This window comes from Polyodon spathula, chromosome 4, assembly GCF_017654505.1.
Source record: "Polyodon spathula isolate WHYD16114869_AA chromosome 4, ASM1765450v1, whole genome shotgun sequence".
NCBI classification, from domain to species: Eukaryota; Metazoa; Chordata; class Actinopteri; order Acipenseriformes; family Polyodontidae; genus Polyodon; species Polyodon spathula.
The window spans coordinates 47618759-47645522 of NC_054537.1; the positions used below are offsets into that span (position 1 = coordinate 47618759).

The window sequence follows — 26764 nt, forward strand, 5'->3', positions numbered from 1 at the left end:
CAATATTCAAGATGAGGTCTTACTAGTGCATTGTACAGTTTTAACATTACTTCCCTTGATTTAAATTCAACACTTTTCACAATGTATCCGAGCATCTTGTTAGCCTTTTTTATAGCTTCCCCACATTGTCTAGATGAAGACATTTCTGAGTCAACAAAAACTCCTAGGTCTTTTTCATAGATTCCTTCTCCAATTTCAGTATCTCCCATATGATATTTATAATGTACATTTTTATTTCCTGCGTGCAGTACCTTACACTTTTCTCTATTAAATGTCATTTGCCATGTGTCTGCCCAGTTTTGAATCTTGTCTAGATCATTTTGAATGACCTTTGCTGCTGCAACAGTGTTTGCCACTCCTCCTACTTTTGTGTCGTCTGCAAATTTAACAAGTTTGCTTACTATACCAGAATCTAAATCATTAATGTAGATTAGGAATAGCAGAGGACCTAATATTGATCCCTGTGGTACACCGCTGGTTACCACACTCCATTCTGAGGTTTTTCCTCTAATCAGTACTTTCTGTTTTCTACATGTTAACCACTCCCTAATCCATGTACATGTGTTTCCTTGAATCCCAACTGCGTTCAGTTTGAGAATTAATCTTTTGTGCGGGACTTTGTCAAAAGCTTTCTGGAAATCTAAATAAACCATGTCATATGCTTTGCAATTATCCATTATCGATGTTGCATCCTCAAAAAAATCAAGCAAGTTAGTTAGACACGATCTCCCTTTCCTAAAACCATGCTGACTGTCTCCCAGGACCCTGTTACCATATAGGTAATTTTCCATTTTGGATCTTATTATAGTTTCCATAAGTTTGCATGTAATAGAAGTCAGGCTTACTGGTCTGTAGTTACCTGGTTCAGTTTTGTTTCCCTTTTTGTGGATCGGTATTAAGTTTGCAATTTTCCAGTCTGTCGGTACCACCCCTGTGTCAAGAGACTGCTGCATGATCTTGGTTAGCGGTTTGTAAATTACTTCTTTCATTTCTTTGAGTACTACTGGGAGGATCTCATCCGGCCCAGGGGATTTGTTTATTTTAAGAGCTCCTAGTCCCTTTAACACTTCTGCCTCAGTTATGCTAAAGTTATTTAAAACTGGATAGGAACTGGATGACATGTGGGGCATGTTGTCAGTATCTTCCTTTGTAAAAACTTGTGAAAAGTAATCATTTAACATATTTGCTATTTTTTTTTCTTCATCTACGATTTTGCCATTTGTATCTCTTAAACATTTAATCTCCTCTTTGAATGTTCTCTTGCTGTTGTAATATTGGAAAAACATTTTGGAATTGGTTTTAGCTCCCTTAGCAATGTTCATTTCTATTTCTCTCTTGGCCTTTCTAACTTCCTTTTTGACTTGCGTTTGCAGTTCTGTGTACTCTTTCTGCGTACTTTCTTTTTGGTCCTTTTTTAATGCTCTGTAAAGTGCCTTTTTTCGCTGAATATTTTTTTTAATTGATCTATTAAACCATTTTGGCAATTTAGTTTTACATTTAGATTTGTCTACTTTAGGGATATAATTGTTTTGTGCCTCTAGTACTACATTTTTGAAGAACAACCATCCTTCTTCTGTGGGTGTTTTCTCTATTTTACTCCAATCTACTTCTGTTAGTCTCTGTTTCATACCTTCATAGTTTGCTTTTCTAAAATTGTAAACCTTAGCTTTAGTCATTACTTTTGGGGATTTTAAAAAACACTTCAAATGAGACCATGTTGTGGTCTGAGTTTGCCAGTGGTTCTCTGACCTCTGTTTTAGTTATTCTATCTTCGTTATTTGAAAAGACTAAATCAAGGCATGCCTCCCCTCTAGTGGGTGCCTTCACAAATTGTGTTAGGAAGCAGTCATTTGTCATTTCCACCATTTCTATTTCATCCTTCGCGCTACCCACCGGGTTTTCCCATTTTATTTGGGAAGTTGAAATCCCCCATTAGTATGGCTTCTCCTTTGCTACACACATTTCTAATGTCATTGTATAACAGATTATTGTGCTCACCGTCTGAATCTGGCGGTCTATAGCATGCTCCTATTATTATGCCTTTTGAATTTTTGTCCGTTATTCTGACCCATATTGATTCGGTTTTATTTTCTTTGTCCAGGTTTAACACCTGGGCTTCAAGACTGTTTCTTATGTATAGCGCTACCCCTCCTCCTCTTCTGTCCTGCCTGTCTTTCCTATACAGTGTATACCCACAAATATTATATTCGTCCCCATCACTCTCAGACAACCATGTTTCTGTAACACCTATCACATCATAGTTACCTGTTAGTGCAGTAGCTTCAAGTTCTAGAATTTTGTTTCTGTCTGCAAGTTAAATCAGTAACAATCCAGCACAGCCAGATTCTGTCTGCAAGTTAAATCAGTAACAATCTAGCACAGCCACCTCGCCTGAACCTGCTGCTTAGTTTTTCGCAGTTGGAATTTTAAACCCGAATAGCCACGTTTTCTTTATTTTGACTCGGTACCAATAAAATAAATTATTGGATGGGACAAATAACATGACAACGAGCGTGCTGCATACATTTCCTTTATTAAAGTATGCCAGATGCCTTTTTGGGTAAACAAGTTTTGGAGCTGTTTCTTATCAATTTCCACATCTGTATAACTTGGCACAGTTTTGACTTAAATTCCAACCAACTCAGTGGATGCAGAGCATGCAGCCTCAACGTATGGGCAAGTCAACTGCAGGGGGATGCTGCATGCCTGCCTTTAACAAATGGCAGCACTCTGTTTTAGTAAGCAAGCAAATACCACTGTTTTTAGGCTTTAAAGTGTTCTGAAATACTGTCTACTTAGGTTTTTTTAATGTTTAAACAGGTCCGCGAAATGTCTGCAAAATCCTATTTTTATTAACACGTAAATTTACCGCGATTTAAGTAGACCCCCTACCTATGCTTAATGTAAAAAATGCTTTGATTGCACGCGTGTTACGTTTTTGTTGTTTTGTTTTATTATTGTTATCTTACGTATTGGACACTACCCTATAAATCCCGCTAACAATTGTTGGTCATAGCTTACTGGTGGATGACGGAGCCCGTTGATATCCACGACAATAGATCACAGTGTTTGGTGTATTGGCCACCACTGCTTTTGCATATCAAGTTTTCATGTAAAATAACCCTGTTCTGTAAACCAGTTCTTCCTAGTGTTTGAAAAACAAATCTTTGGTAATATGCTTCAATGTATTCTTTACATCCCTCTATGTAAATATTGTGGTTAAGGTTTTGATTTTTTAAAATAATAATATGTTGTCTATCTATCAGGTTAGAGACATAATACAACAAAACAACAAAAAAACAGCACATATACCTCTCCACTAATGCTCATCACACCATTTTATTGGACAAAGTACATATTTGCATTTTCCAATTAAAAACAAACTTGGTTATCTTTGTGTATTCTACAATACAGAACTGCAATAGTATTATGTACTTACCCCTGATCATCACAGCCAGACAACCCAGGTCCCTTACATCTGTAGATCAGAAAACCACAATTAAAAATGAAACACTTAAAAATAGTGTCAGCAAATTCATATGAATACAAATGCATTATATTATATTCCTGTGGTGTTTCAATTTGTAGCCATTTAATAAATAAATAATGCAGTTGTAAGCTTGGGTCTCTGGCCGGCATAATAAAGACAATGTTAAAACAAGCTTTGCATTAGCAGCAAGTACACCTCAGTCATAATAACTGCGGCGACTATTCTTCTCAGGAACTAAATCGGAAAGAAAACAACATCCTTTATGTCAGTGAGAACTCTTAATTATCCAGTAATAATAATAACTGTGTGGCTTCCAATACAGAATGCTTCACCTACAGTTATTGCGCAGATATAGCTCCTTACCAAAAAGATTAAATAAGTAGCCTTTATTATAAATAAACAAATAACTAAATTATTGTGAGCGGTGTACCCCAGAAAACAGACAGAAAACCGTAAACATTTTATTTGAATGAAGTATACTTACTAAGAAAAAGCATAGTCTCCAAAATGCATACGGTGCACAGTACAAAATTAAATCAGTTTGAGAAAAATATTACTCCCAATTCTTTGCTTGGGTGCCATGTTAATGTAAGACTGAAATATTTACGTTTATGTATCAGTTTGGTTTTGGAGGATTGCACCTTTAAGTTTCGTTTTGGATTATTGTGTTTAACAGTGAACAATAAAGTTAGAAAAACCAGATGTGACAAAAAGGGATAAACAGGAAATGCGAGGGAAAGAGAAAGAGCAGTAAGATATACTCCTTGCATATACTTTTGTTTTGTGTAAACTAGGCTGTGTTCTAATTGAGAAAATAAATCAAACCTCCATTATTGGAACCCCTGCATACAAGTACAACATTACATTAACAACAACAATAGTGGAGTATGGCAACAGATTACATGTCACGAAGCATGAAGCGCATTAAATTATAATAACATAAGTTCAAACTGATTATTATATTATTATTATTATTATTATTATTATTATTATTATTATTTCATTGTATTTATTACCATGCGGAATGTACAATATTTTACGTTTAGTTTCATGTTGTCCAGTAAACTCTTGTCTCCAGAAATCAGTGAAACACAAGTCTACAGATCTGAAGGGACTAAATGTATGTGTACATTATAGTATTTGGTGCATTGGTCTTTTGTTTGTCTTCACAGATGCAGTTCTTGCGGGGAGCAGGTGGTCCATCATTTTGGGGGGTTCATGAGTCTTACTTCCCCAGTCTTGAGTCAGCTGCAGCTACTCGTTCAAAGGGGGGTCCTCGCCGCAGCAAGTCAGAGGGGATCACTGGCCACAATGTTCTTTCGCAGCTTGTGCTCTATTTCTTGTTTCATCCAGAGACTATTGTTTCTCACTGTACCAGTAAGAGCTGTAGTCATCTACAATCCTTAAATACTAAAATCCAAATACTAACAAACTCTGTCTTTCAGGTACCCCTTGGAGGACTTGACTCATCTCTTTGAGAATGGCTCCTGGAGACAGGGATTCTCTTTCCTTCCTTCTTTCCATGTTATGAACCTTTCCGTTCTCTGGGGGCATGGCCCTGTCCAAGAGACAGCACCTCCAGGATTCTTCGCAGAGTCAGGGGGTTTCAGGGGGTCCCTGGGGCCCATGGGGCAGACCTACGCAGTACAAGACCCCATCTTTTGCCCTGGCCCGCAGGCCATTAACAGCTCAAACCTTCCCTGGCCATCAGGCCACTAACAGTTCAAAACAAAAACTCCTGACCCGCAGGCCATCATCGTTCCCTCGAGGCTAAGCCTGTAAATACTAACCCATATTCTTCACGCAGCCCTAGTTCCCATCCATTTTATATATATTATGGGCAAAACCCAAAATGCAAGGCATTGGCCACTGGCTTTGGGCAAAGCCCAAAATAAAAAATAAAATAATTTATTTCGGGCTTTGTCCAAATCACTCCTCTGTTCTTTCATTCCTGTTCTGAGTGACAGGTAGACCTTTGGAACAAAGAATTAAGATGAGAAACCCCATTGACACTTGCATAGTACCATCGGCATCGTGCATTTTCCACGGTTGAGATATGTATTTCAGTTTCTTTCTGTTTTGCCAACCCTTTTTTTGGAATTTCTTTGGGTGGTTCAGTATCTTCCGAGACATCCTAATTTTCAGGTAGTTGGTCACTCATATATAGAGCTTGCAATTAATCAGTTAGCTTCTGCAATTAACACATTTTTTTAACACATGTTAATCGCACTCCTGTCTTGCCCTCTTAGCATACCGTAATTCATTTCCTGCGGCACCACTCTAGTGCAAGCCAGGATTGAATGTGTGTAGTCATCGTTTGAATATAAAATTAGTCACGGAACCGCATCATGTAGCAAAGCACTCAAACTGAAGAACGTGAACGGGACGTTTATTTTTTTTTAACTTTCACGGTTCATTGGACAGAAAGAGGGTTACTTGTATCTACTGTTAAAGTGAGTTCCAGCATCACAGACTAGTCTGCTCTACAACCTGCGCGCTAAACTTGCTTTCACTTCTCAAAATACAGTTTGTAGTATTTTTTCTGCTACAGACAACAACAAACGAAACCTGTCCGACATTATTTACAATTATGGAGGATATAACCATTACTCAGTTAATCTTTTGAATTTATTTAGTCAAGTTATTAATAAAAGTCAATTTAGAATTATTATTATTACTTAAACAGATATGAAAAAAATCAGTTTAAGAGTAAGGCCCTGTGTAAATCGATATTTCACGGACTGCGTGGAGATCGTGAAATTAGCCCAATACCGCGATTCTTGCAATTTTCTTAAGAAATAACAAAATTTAAAAAATCATACTTATTATTTATATTTCATAAAAAAAAATAGTTAACTAAACCATACAGCTCTGCTGTGTGTCTGCGTGTACTATTCACACAGTGCTGTTTAGTGATTGTCATGTGACTATATGCAATCTGAGCAGGAAATTAAAATTCTACACACTGTAAACAAGAAAATGGATGTCTCTAAAAAGGCAAAAAATGCGTGTGCACCAGATCACTGGATCGTCTGTTGACAGGCATTTAGATTCACCAAAAGAGAAAGGCAGAAATCCAGACTGCTTTTCTTGCAAAGAAACAAAAAACTGTTCCAAAAGTCCACTGAAAACCGTGAAGCACAAAACATATTACAATTTTGACCTGATAGAGGCTTTGTGCAAATATCCCTCTCTTATAACTGTACAATCAAAAGTTACGTAAATTCTTCAGACAGAGTGTAGCAAATGGTGATTCCTTCATCAGCCCGGCTGAGACATGAATACTTACCTAAAGTTTTCGAGTATCACAAGCAATAGATTATGGAATTGGTAAAACAGTCTGGTTGCTTATCAGTGATCACTGACGAGTCGACTGATACTCAAGAGCAGTATGTGGTATTATTATTATTTGTATATTTAGCAGACGCCTTTATCCAAGGCGACTTACAGAGACAGTATAGATGTCGGAAACAAATAAAGAACCTTGATAACAAATTCAAATTCAATCTGTGCAGCAAAATTGCTATGTGTATTCGTTAGGCATTAGATTGAAATTTGTTGTCCATGTTATTTTTCATTTTATGCATGTTATGTAATAATGTGTTGTTTTATTATAAAGCTGAATCTAACTTTAATTATATCTTTCAATAGAAAAATTTGAAATTATATAAATGACCTTCTTTGTGGTTTTCTCTTTTTTTTTTAACTGCCCAAATACTTTTGCCTGCGACTGTGCATGCATGTATTTATGTATCTCAAATAAAAACACATTGGAAATGTGGAAAACACCAAGTTATCAAAAGTGCCCAGCCATTTAAACCACTGGGACAACCTTGCCAAGCACAAAGAAAAATAGGCAGAACTACTACGACAGCACTACTACAATTTTTTTTTTTTTATTTAGAGTGAAATGTAAATGCATATATTAAGCACCTATTTAATAAAGGTAAACCAAAACATTACAATAGGATAGACAACAAGTAAGAAATTAATAAGAAAATGCAAGCAGATAATCATCCTTAAAATTCAATATAAGATGTTAAATGTGGTACCAGTCTTTACATATTGCTATAGAATTGAGATTGAATGACCCACCCATTTGCTATTTTACAAAGCACCATTATAAAACATGTTTATTTGATAATTACGTTGCTCTTATAATGTATTAAAATATATATGTATAAAGAAACACAATCTAGTTACGTACTATAGCAAACATCGTACAGCCATATCTAATATGTTATTATTTTTAATGACCTTCATTTTTAGTTTCAAAATAGCATGCAAACTTGCATGGCTCTCGCCAAGTGCTAAATTGTTTTGGATCCTTAGGTAAAATTTTCTTTTTGCTAACTGTATAGATGGAAATACGAGTTTATGTATTTCTAAATATGCTTCATGCTATTAAGGCATTACAATAATAATTATACCTGCAAGCAGCAATGACTGGGGTCCAAGCATCAGGCCATGTGACCTACGACCGTATTTCACATGTGGCATACTACCCCATTAGCCTCTACTAGTCTTTGTACTATATTCTACCATAGATTAACAATACAATATATGCTGAAATTTGATTTGCTCGTGGCCTCCATTTTTTTTGATGCAGCAACTTTACTTTTAACAAACTTCACAGACAATCTCCTGAGATAAAGTTTTCACTTTAATTTGACCTTTAGGATAAGTCAAAGGTCACTGGTAAGGGCATTGTTGGACAGAGTGCATATGGTTTCCTATACGTGTTCCATAGTAGCCATGACCGTATCTGCACTCTGTAAAGAGTTATAAGCTAACTTCACATTTCACCTTAAGAACAGGTCAAATGTCACAATCAAGGCAATTTTGGATAGAACATACAGTACCAGTCAAAGGTTTGAGTACACTTGCTGGAAACTAGGTTTTTTTCATAATTGACAATGTTTTATGTCGTATACGTTTCTGTAAATACTTGAAAATGAAAACACATGTTACAATATACAAAATAAGGAGTATCAAAGCAATGTTCAAAGAAATTGAAAATTGTCTCTAAATCTTGAATTCCTCAAAATAGCCACCCTTTGCCTTAATAACAGCCTCACAAACACATTTGGTTAACAAGTTTCAGCAGGAAATCACCCGACATGTCTTCCCAGCTCTTCTGCAGCAATTCCCAGAAATGTAGGGCATGCCATGGACTTGGTAAAGATCACCAACTCTGTCACCAGCAAACCAACCCCAGACCATGACACTGCCTCTTCCATGCTTGACAGTGGGAACCACACATGCAGAACTCATGCGCTCACCCTCTCTGCATCTTACAAATACTTGGCAGTTGGACCCAAATACCCAAATAAAACCGACTTCCACTCCTCAAACGTCCAGTTTCTGTGTTTTTTTTGGCCCAGGCAAGTCTCTTCCTCTTATTCTGCACTCTTAACAATGGTTTCTTTGCAGCAATTCTTCCAGTTAGGCCAGCTCGACGCAATCTCCTCTGAACAGTTGATGTTGAAACATCTATACTTCTAGTAGCATTTAGCTGAGCTTGTATTTCAGGGGCAGTTAATTGCCGGTTTTGCAGACTTGTGACTCGAATGAACCTGTTCTCTGATTCTGAGGTCACCCTTGGCCTGCCTGACCTTCTTTGATCCTCATGAGTGCCAGTTTCTTCCAATCGTTTGATGGTCTTGGCCACAGCAGTTACAGACACTTGCAAAGTTCTTGCGATTTGTCTTAAAGATTGACCTTCATTTCTTAAAGATACAGTACTAAAACTGTATTTATAAGTGTTCGGATGCTACCTCAAATCAAGTTGTATATTTTTCACTTATTAGTTTCAGAGAAAATACACTTTCAACTTGACTGAGATAGCCACCAAACACTTAAACACATTATAAGTCATGAAGTCTAAATGAAAAAAAAAACCTGACAAAAAGCTGATATTAATGTATTTAACCTGTTTATATATATTCTGTTGTGGTTTAAATGTTTAAGATTCTTTGTAATTGACATTTTACGTGAGATCTGCACTCTCAGTGAAATTACAAGTGTACCTGCAGCTAGTAGGTTCAAATGGGGACAAGACTTAGAATTTCAATCACAGTACAGTACTGTAGTTAACCCACATGTTGTAACAAAACAAATGCATTCCAGCCACTGACTGGACACTTGAAGAAGAATGTATTAAATGTTAATAAGCCTGATGTTTGCTTGTTGTTTCTGCCCATAATCTTATATAAAATAACACTATTTTAACATTTAATAAAACCAGATAGAAACTACTAAGAACAATAAACAGCTCTGTCCTAATAGCGCTCCCTTGTTACATTTGCTGCTGTTATAAGGTGGTCTTCTATCTATGGCTACAGTGTTATAAAGGGGGAGCGCTGCAATGTGTTCCTTGCTAGTTTATAGCTTCTGTACTCATTCTAAACTCAAGATTAATGAGGGACTCCTACTTGCCTACTCCTACCTAACTAGTTTTGTAACATTTCAGATTTTAAATTGTCCTTGCAACAACGACAGTGCAAACTGATCTAGACCTAATATTTTGCATTGTTTTAAAACACAGGTCATACTCACCCTTGGGTACAATTTGGATGACATAGTTGGCACACCTTGCTTGCATCTGAGTATTTCCAAATAATTGTGTTGTTTTCTCCTGGGATGCCAGCAGGGCATTTTGGTACACAGTGAGGGCCGTCTTTGAAATGGGCACACTCAGTACACTTGTCTGGGCCCTGGTAAAAAATAAAGTATTCCATCCATCTAAATACTGTATTTGAATGTTAATCAAGCAAATAGCCAGGGGAGGGAGGGTACATTTTAAGGGTCTGTGTAACACGAGCGTTTAAATGTATATTTGTATTTAGGCACGAGGATTGCACAGCACTTCACGTGCAAGTAAAATGTAATATGTGAGCAAGGGGAATTGCACTTTATTAATTCACGTACAGTTGTACCGAGACTCCAATTGAATGATTGATTAGCAATCGAGTCTTGGTACAGCTGCATAAAAACAGCATGTTTTCACCCACTCGGGGTTGGGTGTTCGGTGAGTGGAGAACGGGATAGGAGACGGAGGTAGTAATTGTAATTATAATAAGAATAGTAAAATATCTTCTCACCGTATTTTTGTTTAGTATTAGTCCGTTTTGTTTGTCTCTTTGTTTTGGCGATGTGTGCTGTGTTTGTGTTTGTTTGTACAACCTTTTTATTTTCTGTTCTGTTTATTAAATGCTGAGCGAAACTTTCGTTCAGCTCAACCAAACCACACCTCTCTATCGTTCATTCCTTTTCCTGGTTCTGAAGCCGCCCACTTCGGCCGTCTTTGTGACACGTGGTTCATTCAATTGGAGTCTCGGTACAACTGCACGTGAATTAATAAAATGCAATTCCCCGTGCTCACATATTACATTTTACTTGCACGTGAAGTGCTGTGCAATCCTCGTGCCTAAATACAAATATACATTTTAAACACTCGTGTTACACAGACCCATTTATAGCCCGTGTATCAATGACTATACACCAACATTAACACACAACATATAACAGATAATATACACAGGGGCGGGCACTTTGTCACAGTCTCTCATCTCTGTCCTCAGTTTCTAGGAGGGATGTTGTGTCTGTTATTAAAGTAAAATAGCAGATTACTTTCTTTATCTTTAATATCCAAGTAAAGGTTTATGATTATGTATTGTAGTTTTCATGATTTCTAGTGCATTACTTGTTTTTTTTATGAATTACATCAGTCATATTTTAAAATAATTCTACAAAAGTAGTAATATACAATAGTGTCCCAAACTCCCAGTTACACATCTCGTCAAAGGTTTTATAGCATGCTATTGTAATGACAGCAGGAGATTGTGAACTTACAGGTCCAGTACATGTATCGGTCCCATTCTGTGGCTGGCACTCTGAATCACACAGATGACATCTGGTTCCTTCCACAAATTCCCTTGGGTCCCTAAGTGTAGCACAAATTAATTTATTAAAGCTTTTTACTGTGCCAAATGTGGCTTTACTAGACAAATCAATACATGACACTTCTTAACAAGAAATACCCAGGCTAATTTAACTGGCAAGATTACTTTACCATCAAGTTACTCAAATTCAAGTCACAGAGAACACAGAATAACAAGGTTTTGGAATTTTGATACAGAGTACTAGCAGCAGATATACAGTAGTTATATTGGCAGTGGTATTAACATTAACAAAGCATACATGGTACCACAGGTATTGATCACGTGTCTCTTTTATGGACAAGCGGTTTTCTAAAGAAACCTACTGAGGCAAGGACTTTTATACTTAAGTGTAAATAAAAATGAGCTGAGCACACAGCTGAGGCACAGATCAGAGTTTTGAAATATAAAAAGGAAAAGCAAGCTCAGCATATGTTATGCCTTTACTTTGGCATGCACAATCCATACTAATTACAAATAACAACTTCTAATAATATGAAAAACACAGTTTGGCTTATGACAGGTAATTGGAAGTGTAGAATCTACACTATTTTGGTAACTGAACTTACACAGAATAACTAAACTTACACAGAATAACTGAACTTACACAGAATAACTAAACTTACACAGAATAACTGAATTTACACAGAATAACTAAACTTAGACAGAATAACTAAACTTAGATGTAGAATGATGCTTTTTTTCTACCTGTAGGAGGTGTACACTTCTTATTTTAAGACATCCAATGATGCTTGGTTTCAATGAAATAAAAAAAATAAACCTGCACAAAGCAACCCCCCCCCCCCCCAATCTGTGTGCATGCATTACAATGGAATAGCTATCAAAATGAGTTTTGAGTAACATACTATTGTACATTTCTCACAAATATTGCATGCACAGTATCAAATTAAATCATAGCATTGATTAATTGTGCATGAGCAGGCATGCAATGTAGAGATTTGTTCCGTGGCACTTACCCCTGTAGGACGTTGCACTTTTCCACACATTCTTTAGACCGTCTATAAAACTGACATGAAAAACACATGGAGGGACCCGGGCCCCAGCATCCTTCATCAGTGCACAGCTCATCGCAAACATGAGCAGCTGATTAAAAGGACAAGAAAAAAAAAAAAAAAACTTCAAAAAAGATTACCAGTAAAGATCTGTAGGAATTTAAACATTGAATGGGATAGATGAAAGCTTTATACAGATACAGCTGAGAATGAAATAATGCTAGAGCAAAATAGCTATTTAAATTTCAATCTTCTGGGGTGTATGTTCCATCATTTATAAATGTGATTTTCCATTGTAAAATGCAGATGTATGTTTATTTAATACTTCTTACATATTGGGGACACCCAAGTGTATCTGCCTATAATTTGACACTACACAATGTAAATAGTATTATAAAGTTAAAAGTTTCAAGTTTTTAGTCATGGTGTACACTGGTGTTAGTGATTGCTGTTACTTACCACATTTATCTGGTTCGCCATTTAAAGAAACTCTATTATACGATTGTTTGTCTGACATAAAAAGCTTATTCCACTGGAATTTGTCTGTGTAGCAAAGATTGGGGTTGCTTTTTATCACCACGTCGCCATCACTGATCTCCTTCAAAGAACGCAGTCCCAGAAAACTGATCTCAATATTCACCACAGCAAGGGAAACTGTGCCACTGGAACAGAATTCAAATAAGATTTTATGCGACATGTACAGTAACTAAATGTTAGTGGTTAAGTGAATTTTAAACGTTTTTGAATAGAGATGTCAGTGGACAGACACCAATTGATTCCAAAAATACACTAAATACTAAATAGACGTGACCATAGACTGAATCTTAACCTTGATGGGGTAATGCCCAAACGTATTTAAATTACCATAAATATGTTTATGTTTATTATTTCCACATTTTACAATGGTATGAACTACTTTATTATTGGGCAGTAAACATTTACACATATCCTCTACAATACACATTAGGGTAACTTATCAACTTACTGTTTTGTTCTCCCACGAATAATTTCCACATTTTCAAAAGGACTGAGATCAGAAAGATTCAATGGCCAAGATTGAACAAGCAAAAACCCTAAAGAAAAAAAAAATAAATAAAAACATCTATCTATACATTCACAAATATGCAAACAAAATCTTTTTTTCTTTACAATTTCCTGACTTAGTTTTTTATATTGTTCTCTGTTACAACTGTTTAAAAAAAAAAAAAAAAAAAAAAAGGATTGGCTTACCTGTAATTTCTTTAACAGTCTTAAACACATTAAGTTTAGCTGGGTCCAGAGCAGGAGTGTTTGTGAATTTGTCACTGAAATAGAACAAAACATAACAGAAAGATCAGAGTCACATCAGGGGATTCATCTTACACACAGGGGACATGCCTTACTACTCACCCATTAAAAGTGACAGGTAGGATGGAAATATCACCGTTGATTGTAGTGCAGTCTCTGAAGGATTCAATGTTGGTTGCATTAATAGACAGGACATCCTTGAGAGTTCCCATCCCTAATCCGCTGCAGGCTGAGCATAGGGAAAACAATGTAATAGTATCTGTCAATCTGTTTTCATGCAATTTCATATTCAACCCAGGCACTGCAGATAGTCAGAAAACATCTTATAACACTAATATATTACATACAGTATAATACATACTGAAGCCTTACAAACATCCTTACATTTAGCTCCCAGTTTTCATTTTCATGTGATTTTAAGTATGTCTTAGTAAGTTTTGATTTGTTTAACTTAATAATACCATTAAGTTGCCAATACATATTTTCATGTACAGCAATTTACATAATGATTAATTTCAATGTTATTTCTTAAAATAGTAATATGTGTTTAGTAATCATATGTGTCATTCAGGGGAGCAGGTGCAGGGGCTTCTCCTTAATTAACCAAGCCATATATCAAGTAACCAGACTATCAATTAACCCCCCTATTTAACCCCTGGCTCGAACATTCATTCTCTGTCTGTTCTTTGCGTTTGCATATTATCCCACAGTGTGGCAGACCACACTAGTCATTTTCATTTCGGCCATCCGCGCTTCCTTATGCGTCGTCAGGCTTTCACTTACATTGTTATCTTTTCTGTGCTTTGCTTGTGAGTAAATCTGATAGAAATGGTTCACCCTAATTAGTTTCAATGTATATGCATTTTGTTTGGTATACGCGTTTATTTTTTTACATAGTTTTTTTTTTTTTTTCCTGTGAAAATATTTTCTAGGAGCAGTTCCCCTGGTTTGTTTTAATTTCTATGCGTTTGTTTGGTTCCGCGTATGGTCCGTCCTGCTCTGTGTTTACATTATTGTCACGACTGCGCTGTTTCTGTCTACATTAATTGTGGCAGCATGTATTCATGACAGCTTCTCGTTCTGGCTTCTAGTGATTCCCTGTACAAATCTGGCAGCAGGTTGTCTTTCAATGTTAGAAATGAAAAGGTCTGTTTCTGTTGAAAGGTCAGTTTCTGCTGTCTGTATAAATCAGGGATTTCCAACCCTGGTCCTAGAGAGCCCCTATCCAGCAGGATTTATAGGTGTCTTATATCATTAATGGCTGAAGATCTGGAACACCTGTTAATCTTGACTAATTAAGCCAATAACTGGTTCAATTAAGTAACTGAGAGATGCTCCAGTAGTTATTCAGGACCAGGTTGGAGAACACTGGTCTGAATACTTGTTTACCTCCACCTCTGAGTGGACTGGAATGACAGTGGTCCGAATTATGGGATAGCACGATTGAATCACAGTATTGTTTGTCTTATCATGATTGCTGTGAGTTTTTAGGTGTACTTGATTGTTCAATCCCGAGGCTGCCGGCTTGGCCCTGCTGACCCGTTCAGGCTCCAGAATTTGTAGGAACACATTTATTCATACTAAAATATTTCATTGCAGCTGTAGGGATACCCACATTGAATCATGGGATTGATGGTCCTATCCTTGATTTGGCCACGCTTGCCTGGCACTGAAGCTGCCAATATTTCACGCTCATGTCATCATGTCCTATCATATAATATCTCCTTCAGCAGCAGCCATAAACTCCCAACTGAAGTCGTAAGCTACAAGACAAGCTCACTGTCACAAATCAAGCCCACTGTTCACACATCAAGCAGTTGCCGTTTCTGCCACTAGGGGTCTCCCTTGTCCAAGAGTGAAATTCTCCAGTTCTCCAGTCATATCAGATTTTGGTGGTCAGTTATTTTATATATATATATATATATATATATATATATAATATATATAATATATATATATCTATATATTGCTATATACCGACATATTTTGAGCGAAAGGAGGGCATATTTTGACCTTCGAAGGTTCAGAACATATTACCGAAGGAAGGTTTGAACCTTCAATGGTACTAAATTGGATAATTTGCCAGTGGCGTCAACACAGCTATTTGCTTATATTTGATTGAAAAATCTTGTTATTTTACAAGTAATAAATATCAATAAAATAAAATATTTACATGTAGCTTAAGCATGCATTGCAGCAGCACCAACTGCGGTGGACTTAGGCAAAACAAAGCTTTATTTAATCATTCCAAGTCACGTTTTACTACTACTAAAAATATTAATAATAATCCTTATAATAATATGAACTTGTGGTTGTCACCAGAGATTGGCTATGACTCCATGATAAAAAGTATCTTGCACAGTTTGCATTCGACTTCTTTTTTTTGGTCGTCTGGGCATTTAACAAAAAAATCTCAAACAGCAGAGGGATTTCAAAACATTTCTTTCAATACAGCATACGCTACACAGTGCTTTGCTGTTGAGATGACGAATGAAGAAATGAAAGGTTTGCCTCTGGATAACATGAGCTGAAGGGGGGACGGGACGGGACTGTGCTCAGTTTTCAAAACTAAAATTATTAGTGTTAGTGTTCCAAACACATTCTACCATAGTCTTGTACACTATGTATTCAGTGCATATTTTACGAAGCACTACAACCACTATGGGTACCGCCCCAGTGCTTTGGATACTATACCAATATAGTTGCCATATAGAGTTGCCACGATTTGATTGGATTTTAATACAGCAACTTTTGTTTAAGTAATATGCATTACTCAAATCAAAAGACTGAATTTTGCATGCAAGTGACATTTTATATGTGATTTATAGTATCCACACATTGTCAAACAGTTTCTGTTAACAGAGGAAAAAAAAAAAAAACATACAGTGCAATTTGACAAACGTTCGAAGGTTTAAAACTACCTTCGAATTCCTGTCTAGTGAACGAACCTTCGAACACAGCCCTGAATATATAGCGGATTCTGCCCATGTTTGAACTATCGCCCCACCCCCACTTTTAGCTGAATGTCAATTTTTCACCGTTTCTAAACAAGCACAAAAATAAAAATAAAAATAACCATGTGCAGATATATCACATCTTGTGTTTCAAGTGAATAGAACAAGCTGTGCAGTACAGTAGTTGCTCTGTGCTTTGAATAAATTGTAAGCAGTTTTCGTTTTGGATCCGACAATACAGACCCTGAGGCCGATTGATTACACTTTCCTGTTCAGCTATAATCTTTTTTTTTTTTTTTTTTTTTTTTTTTTTTTTTTACAATAGACTTCAGCTTTAAAGGTTACTGTGTGTTTTACAGTGGACTTATGCAGCACCCTTATTTCAGGCAAACCCGTACCTAAAACCGCTGCCGGTAGTCATTATGACGGTTACATTTTAAGACAAACTATCGGATACAACTCAAAAGTTTTATTCAAGCACATCATATCGAACATCTGCACAGCTGAAACGCTGTGTTTAAATGAACAATTAAACATAAAAAGGGTCATTTTCTAACTTAGCGCATATAAAGCACTACTTCAAAAAATGAAAAACAATAATAAAATAAACATTTAAAAAGTAACTAGTGTTTAAACAGGTATATGTACATACAAAACTGTAAAAATGAAAGCCGTTTTTAATTTAATTTTCTCGTGTGTGTGTGTGTGTGACTCAGTGCAGGACAGAATCCAGGTTGAGCTGCTGCAACCTGCTGCTTTGCAGTTTTCTGATTGAAATGTTTCTGCCGAAGTGCTGTGGCTAGCTTCAAGATTGTATCCTTTACTAAAAAAATGCTTTGAATGGTTTTGGTGGTGGCAGTACCAGGATCTGGCTTTGTTTAGATCAAATGAATACACCCCATTGTGTTCTTCTCTGTCTTGAATTATCGTTTGCTTTTCAGATACTTGAATAACTCTAGACATTTCCTTTTACCTGGTTGTCTTCTGCCATATCATGGAATGTTTTTGTCATAACTTAAAACAGGTTCCATTTCTTAAACTACTGAAATCCAAAATTAGTTTATGGTAACGTAATTTACTGCAAAGAAGCAACCTGACTGTTTAAAAAGATTGTGATAGCTACTGTAAAAGGCAGCTTCTATAAATAAAAATTGTTATAAAGACAGTAGGCAGACAGACAAGAGTATAGAAATACCTTTTGGACAGGGCCCTTCACACTTTTTGCATTTTCTCAACCCGTTTTCATCAACTTCATAGGTATTAGAGCTACAAGTCCTCACACATGCGCCATGGTCTGTTACAACGTAGTTATCTGTAAGATAGAAACAAAAGGCTGTAACAGAGAGTAGTACAAAATGACATTGTTTCATTATCGTGAAGTTGAAAGGGTCCCTTACGTGGGCAATTCTTCACACAAGTGGCTCCGAAATTGTATTTCCCCTTTGGATTAACCTCCAGCTGGTGTGTGTTGGGGTCATACAGCATCAGCTGAGGGCAGGCATCCTTGCAGGTCCCATCATCCTGGAATGCACGGCAGGCCTGTGGGTGTTACAATTCTTTATCATATGGAATATGTGAGAAATCAAATGACCGATTCACTGTTCACAAACACTGATTAATCTATTCAAATAAAATATCACGATTAAAACCCTTAAAACCTGTAGGGCATCTATATGAGACTGGGTATGTATTTCCACTTAAGCACATATTAGATAGAAGTAATTTTTTTAGAATACTAATACTTCGTAAACATTTCAACAAGAAACACACACGGCATTCTCCTTTAGAATTGCCTAGACCTTTACTGAAGGTGACTGTGGTCGTGCTTTTGATTCAAAAGGTATTTCTTACCAGGCAGTGAGTTGGCCTGGGTCCTGTACAGCCTGCCGCACAGTGGTCATTGCAGCAGTCACTCGGATTTGGACCCTTACACCTCCCAGAGCACTGATCAGCACAGATTAACCTGGTCACTTAAGTAATAGCAAAACAATATATAATTTACTATAAAATGAATCATGATCTTTTTTTAAATGTAATTTTTATGCATTATTTCTTTCTGCAGCACGTACAAGTTTGGCAGTTGTCAGGACCTGGTGCCCAGCATGACCCATTGCACCCTGGATCACATTTTTGACCTGAGATAGAAAAAAAACACATTTTATTTAACAAGTTGGCACAAGTGCCAAACAGGACAATATTGTCATAAAAACAATGCAAGGTTCTCTCTGGGAATTCTGTACAGCCAGGCGGCAGAACATTGCAGCCGGGAACACTTTTAATGGAAAAATAAACTTGACTTACCGTAAATATATAATACGACAAAGGATTTAAATAATGTCTTGTCTTTCGTTGACTATATCTGGTTGTGCTTTTTTATGCTCTAGATTTTCTTTTTCATTACTGTTTTTATTATGGTAAATTACCGTGCTTATTTAGGCACTCTGCGATTTGACTGGGGAAAGGTAACGTAGAGTTACTGGAGATCACAAAAAAAAACCAATTACCTTTTCACTTCCTTTTTAGCTTAATTATTGAGCTTATTTATTTAAATTGTTTTCTTTATGTTAAGTTTTCAGGGCATTTTTTTAATGCTCGTCTACTTTAGTTTTTCGCTATTCTACAATTTTTGAATTGTATCATGCGACAAAAACTTGACTGACTGATAATACAAGTAGCCGGCACAAATATAGTATTAGGTGGTGGATTGTGCCGATCGCCGGCTTATTTTGAACCCCTGCATTCACTGTCACTATTTTTGCTTTGAAAATAATTGGTTATTTTTTTAGCACTCATTTTTAATGTTTTAGCCTCTCAAAGTGCTTAACAAAGAAAACCCGCCCCTTCAACTCTCTGATTGGTTAAATGTTGTGTCAAGCCATAACACAGCTGTCATGTGGTTCCAAGATTTTAACACTGTGGGTGGCATTGTTGTTTTAATATCACGACTGGGTTTGTGTCATAGTTGCTTGGAAGCTACAAGATATCAATGTCTCTGTGGATCTGTCATTTTTTTGACAAATCACTTTCAAAAGGAGGTAGGATTAAGGAAGCTAAACATTTTCCTGTATACCTAATATCAATACATAATGAACAGCCTTGTTCAAAACTACAGTGTTAAATTAAACATTTTCCTGTATACCTAATATCAATACATAATGAACAGCCTTGTTCAAAACTACAGTGTTAAATTAAACATTTTCCTGTATACCTAATATCAATACATAATGAACAGCCTTGTTCAAAACTACAGTGTTAAATTAAACATTTTCTGCAAGCTATTGCTTTGTTTACACTGCTCTAATGACTCTAAATTATGAGGGTTTAGTTTCATTTTCCTTTGGTACCAGGGCTTACAAGGGTAACCTGTTGTAGGAGCTGGTTTCATTTTGGTTTATAAAGGTAATTGACATTATGCTAATGCTGATTGTGACACTCACAATGTGGCCTGTTATTCACTGAGGGAAGAACCATTTCAGGGTTTGATTTGAAGTCTACAATATCATTCCACTGGATGGTCTCCAGGTTACAAAGCAAGTTGTTGTTGGTGAATTTCACTCCTCCTTTGAGAATCTCTAAAGAGCAAAATAAGACAAAGATAAGCATCATCACAATCAATGCAGCATTTGGTTAAATGGTACCATTGCAGCCTTCTCCAACAGGAGTCACTATTAGCCATTGCAATTATATTTAAACAAAGGGGCAAGTACCTCCAAAAGGTAATTCCAGAGAACAGGTTGAATAGCAGAATTCTAGACAAACTCTCTGAAGAAATTAGAGAAGGTTTTTAAGGAATGGGCATGCATCTCTAGGACAATTTTAACACTTCGTACTGTACATTTATGTATGGTCAAGTAAATAAAGCCACACACTCACCTGTTAGGCTTCTCAAGGGCAGTTCTGTCACCCCCACAGTAGAGTTTTTACCATAGTTAGACAAAACTGCCAGAGCATATTTGTTAAGATACAGAGTGTGACCTCTGATTATCTGCAGGTTTTCCAGAGGGAGTTTCGTTATATTGTTGAGTGCGATCAGCACATATCCACCAACCTCTTTGATAGTCTGTGGAGAGACACAAGGAATCCTTTCTTTAGAGCCCTTTTTGTTCATCAATATGTCACATTTACATTTGTTTTTTATATTTCTAGGAAGCTCTTATACTTGGTTAGGACATTCTTTATCATATGTTATTGAAAGTAACAGGATATGTAGGTTTATGAAGGCATATCTCTGTAGGTCACACATTTCTATATGTGCATGCATGTGGATCTACACTAAATCATGGTGAATTACTTTTCCATGACATTAGTAGCTCTGATTTTGTAGTAAACAGTCCTGACAGCAGATGTTCTAACATTATTAATTTACATTACTGATTTACTATATTGTTTTCAAAGAGCAATTAATCCAAGACAACACATTAAATGTACCTAGTCACTCTTTTGAGAATGCAGATTTAATGTGCTGTTTATTGAAATACATACACTACTGGTCAAAAGTTTTAGAACACCTCCATTTTTCCAGTTTTTATTGAAATTTATGCGGTTTAATGTCTCAATGTACTCTGAAATTAAAGCATAGAACATATAAACAATTGGAGATAAAAGAAATCATGGAATCGTTTTGTTTGACAAAATTTAATCTAAATTTTTGACTCATCAAAGTAGCCACCTTTTGCAGATATAACAGCCGAACACACTCGTGGCATTCTTTCTCCAATGGAAATCAAATATTGTTCGGAAAGTTCTTCCCAACACTGTTGCAGAAGTTCCCACAAATGTGTAGGTTGCTTTGCTTTCACCCTTCTGTCCAGTTCATCCCAAACCAGCTCGATGGGGTTTAAGTCTGGAGACTGTTCTGGCCATTCCATGATTTGAAGCCTACCGTCTTGTTCTTTTCTTCTAAAGTAGTTCTGACATAGCCTGGAGGTATGTTTTGGGTCATTATCTTGCTGTAGGATGAACCCCTGACCAGCTAGACATATACCAGAGGGTATTGCATGGTGCTGCAAAATGCTGTGGTAGCCGTTTTGGTTCAGGATGCCACTCACTCTGTGCAAGTTGCCGACTCTGGATCCAGCAAAAGAGCCCCAGACCATCACGCTTCCTCCTCCATGTTTGACAGTTGGTGTCACACACCGAGGAACCATCCTTTCGCCTACTCGACGGCGTACAAAAACCCTGCGTGATGAACCGAAGATTTCAAATTTTGATTCATCGGTCCATAAGACCTTCTTCCAGCCTTCAGTAGTCCACTGGCGGTGCTTCATGGCCCAGGCAAGCCTCTTTTTCTTATTTTGCCATCTTAGCAATGGCTTTCTTACTGCCACTCGACCTGTCAAACCTGCAGCTCGAAGTCTTCTCTTCAGTTGTAACTGAGACTTGCTTACCTCGACCAGTGTTAAACTGTGCTTGAAGCTGTTGTCGTGTGAGCCGCCTATCACGCAAGCTGTTGACTCTCAGAAACTTGTCTTCTGATTCTGTTGTGGCTTTGGATCTGCCAGACCTCTTCCTGTCAGTTTCCTTCAATTTCCAAGTGCCTTTTGATGGTGTAGGAAACTGTACTCACTGACACCTTGGCTTTCTTTGCAATTTCTCTGAAGGAAATACCTACACTTTTAAGAGTTATAATGGTCTGTCTGTCTTCCTTTGTTAATTGCCATTTTCTCACCATTATGATAGCAATATACTACTTCCTGCAGTACAATACTGTCCAAATAATGCTTAAGAGGGTCTAGTAACACAGTCTGTTCCAACACTGCTTTTATGTAGACGGAGGGTTTGTAAGTACCATATTTTACTCAATATTTTACTCAAATACATGCTGCTGTAAACTCAGCAGAGGTAGCGAGAACAAACTGGCTTGTATACATATAAAAAATATCATATTGTAGGTTATACTGACAACAAAAGCATGTATTGTAATAATCCGTCAAAATGACTACTTTTGGTGGTTCTAGGTAGAAGTGCTCATAACTTTTTTATTTTTGCGATTCGACTTTCAAACGCTGTTAGAGTATTTAATATATGTATTTAGGAAAAGTCAAGAACAGACAAGAGCTGAGTAATTCAAATTTTAAAAATGAGAACCGTCAAAATGACTATAGTGGCGGTTCTAGTGTTAACGCCGCCATTTTGTCTGGGACTAGGCGTACATCACGAAACATTCACGTCCAACTTGGGGCTATCTGTGCTTGCAAAGGTTTTAAAATCTAGTGCCCAGCTTGTCTGTGAGAAGCCCTCTCTAGGATATCTATTAGACTGCACCAACCGTTGTCACATGAAATAAATAGACATTGTGCCAACTTTTTATTTTAAATATATGTTTGAACATTTTTAAAGTTGAAATATTCTTTATTAAAAGTTGCAATAGGTTAATATATATTTTTTTTTCAAGATCGATTATGTATGCTACATACATAAAATATTTTAATAATAACAATTTTATCCCAATGAAGTAATGTAATAAAAGAAATAGACTAATTATTTCATTATCTATTATTATCACCATGTAATCACAGTAGTTACATACTACATACTACCCCCTTTACAGAGACGTGGTAAACTCACACACCGAGTTTAGAAAAATAATCTAGTAGTCATACAGCAAAACACAGGTGAAAGCACACAAAAGTATGATACTGTAATATTATTTGTCATTGTACATAAACAAAAGTATTTCATTACCTGTCAAACTGTAAGCCCGTTTTATCATTGTTAGATATCCATGATGTAATTAAGAAATGGAGATGGTTTGACAATGCTAATTACTATGTAAATACAGGTAGAGGACAGAAATAAATGTTGAAAAGTACAAAGCCTACTTATATAAAAAAAAAAAGTTTTTTTTTTTTTTTTTTTTATCCTAGAACAGATAGTGTCAACCAAAAAATGTTTGGCAAATAACACAAGGATAGTACACAGTGTTTTCTTATGGAATGCCGTTTTATTCTTTTTTGTGTGTAACGCCATGTCTGGGGTTTTGTTTTGTTTCTCGTACTTTTATTATTGCATTTTTTTGGTGGCCAAATGAGACTTGCAGTGCTTCAATACAAACTGAAAACTTAGTGGAACTCTAGTTTAAGAAAGCTGCATGATATCTGTAGTCGTGCAACGCCAAATTGAAACTCAGACAGAACCATTTATTTATACCCTCATGTATTTTAATAGCAATTATGTTATTTCCATTTGGAAGGAGAATTTATGGCTAAAAGAAAGCTGCATGGAAACCCACACTATCTGGAAGGTACTACCAAAATAAAGTGAGACAAAGGTGAGACTTATTTAAATTTTTCCATGTAAACCCTCCCACTCTTTAGTGTAAAGACCTTAGTAAATTTGGCCTATAGTGTCAGAATATAGGATTAGCCTTAGTGAAGAACAGATCATATTGATACATACAGTACACGATGGCACAGGTGGTTTTAATACAAAGTTTTGGCATGGTTTTTGTTTCTTAATATGCTGAATATCTTCATTTTGCTGTTAACCTAAAAATTGTTCAGAAACTTTCATTGCAAATGACTGCTTACCTTTAAGAAAGACAGATCACGTTTTTCTTCTACATAGGTAATCTCCAGATTCTCCAGCACTACTGTACAGTTTTTGTACATTCTTACAAGATTGTTGTAATGGTCTTCAGGAGATCCCAAACGAGTCAACTTGTTGCTGATCCCCTGGCACACTGTCAAAAAAAGAACAATACATTTTGTCAGAAAGAGGCCTAAGAAAGGTAGTAGCATGAGATTTCGTCTTCATGCACATGTATACATGTACAACAGTATAATACCTGCCTAAAAGGGGAATCTAAAAGAGTCACTCCACCAGAATATACTGTAGTGGCAGGGCAGCCGCAATGCAGTGTATTGGCAACAAAATGGACTGTCTCGAACTGAGGGTGAGGGTAGAAGTATTCACTGCAAATAGTTGTTTAACATTGTGCCTTATTGATTATTTGCAGTCCTGTGTTGTGTCTGTGTGTATGCTTGTGGTATGTTTCCTCTCTATATTCTTCTGTGTATGGTGACCTTGCCTACTTCTCACTCCTACTCTCCCCCTCCCTGCGTGTGGTAGTGATCGGGCACCCAGTGTGCAAATGTCTGTGTGTCCAGGGTGCCCAAAGAGAGCCTGGGGTGGTAACATAAAAGGGAGGAGTGTGTTTCGCTTCAGTTTCTCTGTCCTGTTGTGTCCTGTCTGAGCTGTCTATTTTTCCCTAAGCTAATAAACAGCGGCTTTTACTGCTTTTGGATTGCACGCTACCGCCTGTGTCCATTTATTCCATGAAACTGTTCGCTGCCACAATATTTATCACTTACTTCACGAATACATGCTGTATGATTGGGTGGGTGATATTAACAGAATACATATTAATCAAGAGTAGGTTGTACCGATTTTGCAGTAACAGGAATAGAAAATGCAGATCTAAATCAAAGCTGCATTTGCTGTTTAGCACCTCTTGTAAGCTTTTATGTTTTGGACGCTAGGGAAGTGTCTTTCCTTTATACTACACAAAAATGCCTGTCAGTGTATTTGTTCTGGCAGAGTTTGCTATAAATCAGGCTATAAAACGATGCACCCTAACCACATCTAAAAAGCATGCAAAATCACCAGGAACATTTGCATGAACAATCATTTCACAGCCATTTGCACATGTTCACACAGCCAGATATACACAAGAACAACACTAACTTTCAATGACTAAGTGAAGAGTATGTGAGTGTAAGTCAGTCTATTAATCCTTACTCATAAATGTAATGTAATTTACCGTCAAAAATCATTACTCATTGTGTCGTTAAAATAATGTGCCCTTAGAGATAAATCATTTCCTAGCAGAATTTCTGTATTTAGGAACATGTATTTAAGCCTATAGCAATCATAAAAAAGCTTATGCTTAATAATCTAATAATTAGGTAATTTAGGTATTTTGTTATTTGTAACTCATACATTAAATTGCATTTAACTCATCTGAACAGGATAGGCTACTTACTGGTTGGAAAACATAAAAATCAGGTTTGTAGCCTATTCATTGTCTAAGTGGTGACAATATAAGGCTTCGGTGTGCTTGTGTGGGCTGTGCATCAAGATATATTGGAAGACGATCCTCCCAGAAAGACCCTGCAGATTTGGGCTGTGGCTTGACCCTCTGGATTACTCTGATGATCAGGTATCACAACACAACACATTTTTCCTTACTATATTGGTTATTGTCCATGCTCAGAAAGCTAGTACTTCACTTTATATAGTTTTCATATGATACCATCTACCGATAGAGTAGCGCAAGGTATACAAACTTTCAACAACACACAGACACACAGACACACACACACACACACACACACACACACACACACACACACACACACACACACACACACACACACACACACACACACTGTATATGGCAGCATTTCTCTGTTCCAATCAAGTTTTATTTTGTAGTGGAGTTGCAAGTATAACTGCACACAGAACATAAGGGAAAACTAAACAACTTTACTCCATGCTGTTTTACAAAGAGAAAGGATTGACTCTTGGATTAAACACACACTCATTAAACAAATAACTGGAAAGAAAAGTGTGCAAAAAAAGCAAAAACCTTAAAACTATATCGCTGTAATTTTTTTATATATTGATATAATATATGTCATATTATATATATATTTATATATATATGCTATATATATATTATATAATTACAATAAGCAGCCACATTATTTCGACTAGGTACGTCGGTGGTAATACCATTCATCTTACCATTATCAGCGCCAATTCTGCTCTGTCACAGCAGAAAACTGTACATGCGTTTATTCATATACAGTATGTGCCCATTCAAGGGGGGGAGAAATCAGGTTAAATTGGGTAAAACCTGAAAATCAGACGCCCTATGTATAAGTCCCCTATTTACAGCTGTGGCCAAAAGTGTCGTCTCACCCTACAGAATGAATTCATGTTACTTAAATAAATTCAAATGAAACCTGCTGAATAATGTTACATTAACATTGAATTGCATACAACTTTGTCGTTTTCCATGATACTTCAGAAAAACTGACAAAAATTTAAAAATATGACATTTTGAAATCTATCATG

General features: G+C 36.6%; 1 protein-coding gene across 1 annotated transcript in view; it reads right to left on the reverse strand.

The window, feature by feature from the left end:
• LOC121314598 (epidermal growth factor receptor-like) overlaps positions 1 to 26764 on the reverse strand; it is a 148152-nt gene that overhangs the window by 31621 nt on the left and 89767 nt on the right. The window contains exons 2-16 of the mRNA XM_041248031.1: positions 24214 to 24365; positions 20558 to 20744; positions 20122 to 20256; positions 18754 to 18819; positions 18536 to 18654; positions 18082 to 18223; positions 17880 to 17996; positions 13833 to 13959; positions 13674 to 13747; positions 13429 to 13516; positions 12903 to 13105; positions 12408 to 12534; positions 11345 to 11435; positions 10049 to 10206; positions 3440 to 3478 (exon numbers count right to left, since the gene is read on the reverse strand). Coding sequence (XP_041103965.1) covers positions 3440 to 3478; positions 10049 to 10206; positions 11345 to 11435; positions 12408 to 12534; positions 12903 to 13105; positions 13429 to 13516; positions 13674 to 13747; positions 13833 to 13959; positions 17880 to 17996; positions 18082 to 18223; positions 18536 to 18654; positions 18754 to 18819; positions 20122 to 20256; positions 20558 to 20744; positions 24214 to 24365 — 1825 coding nt within the window. The remainder of the gene's footprint in view (positions 1 to 3439; positions 3479 to 10048; positions 10207 to 11344; positions 11436 to 12407; positions 12535 to 12902; positions 13106 to 13428; positions 13517 to 13673; positions 13748 to 13832; positions 13960 to 17879; positions 17997 to 18081; positions 18224 to 18535; positions 18655 to 18753; positions 18820 to 20121; positions 20257 to 20557; positions 20745 to 24213; positions 24366 to 26764) is intronic.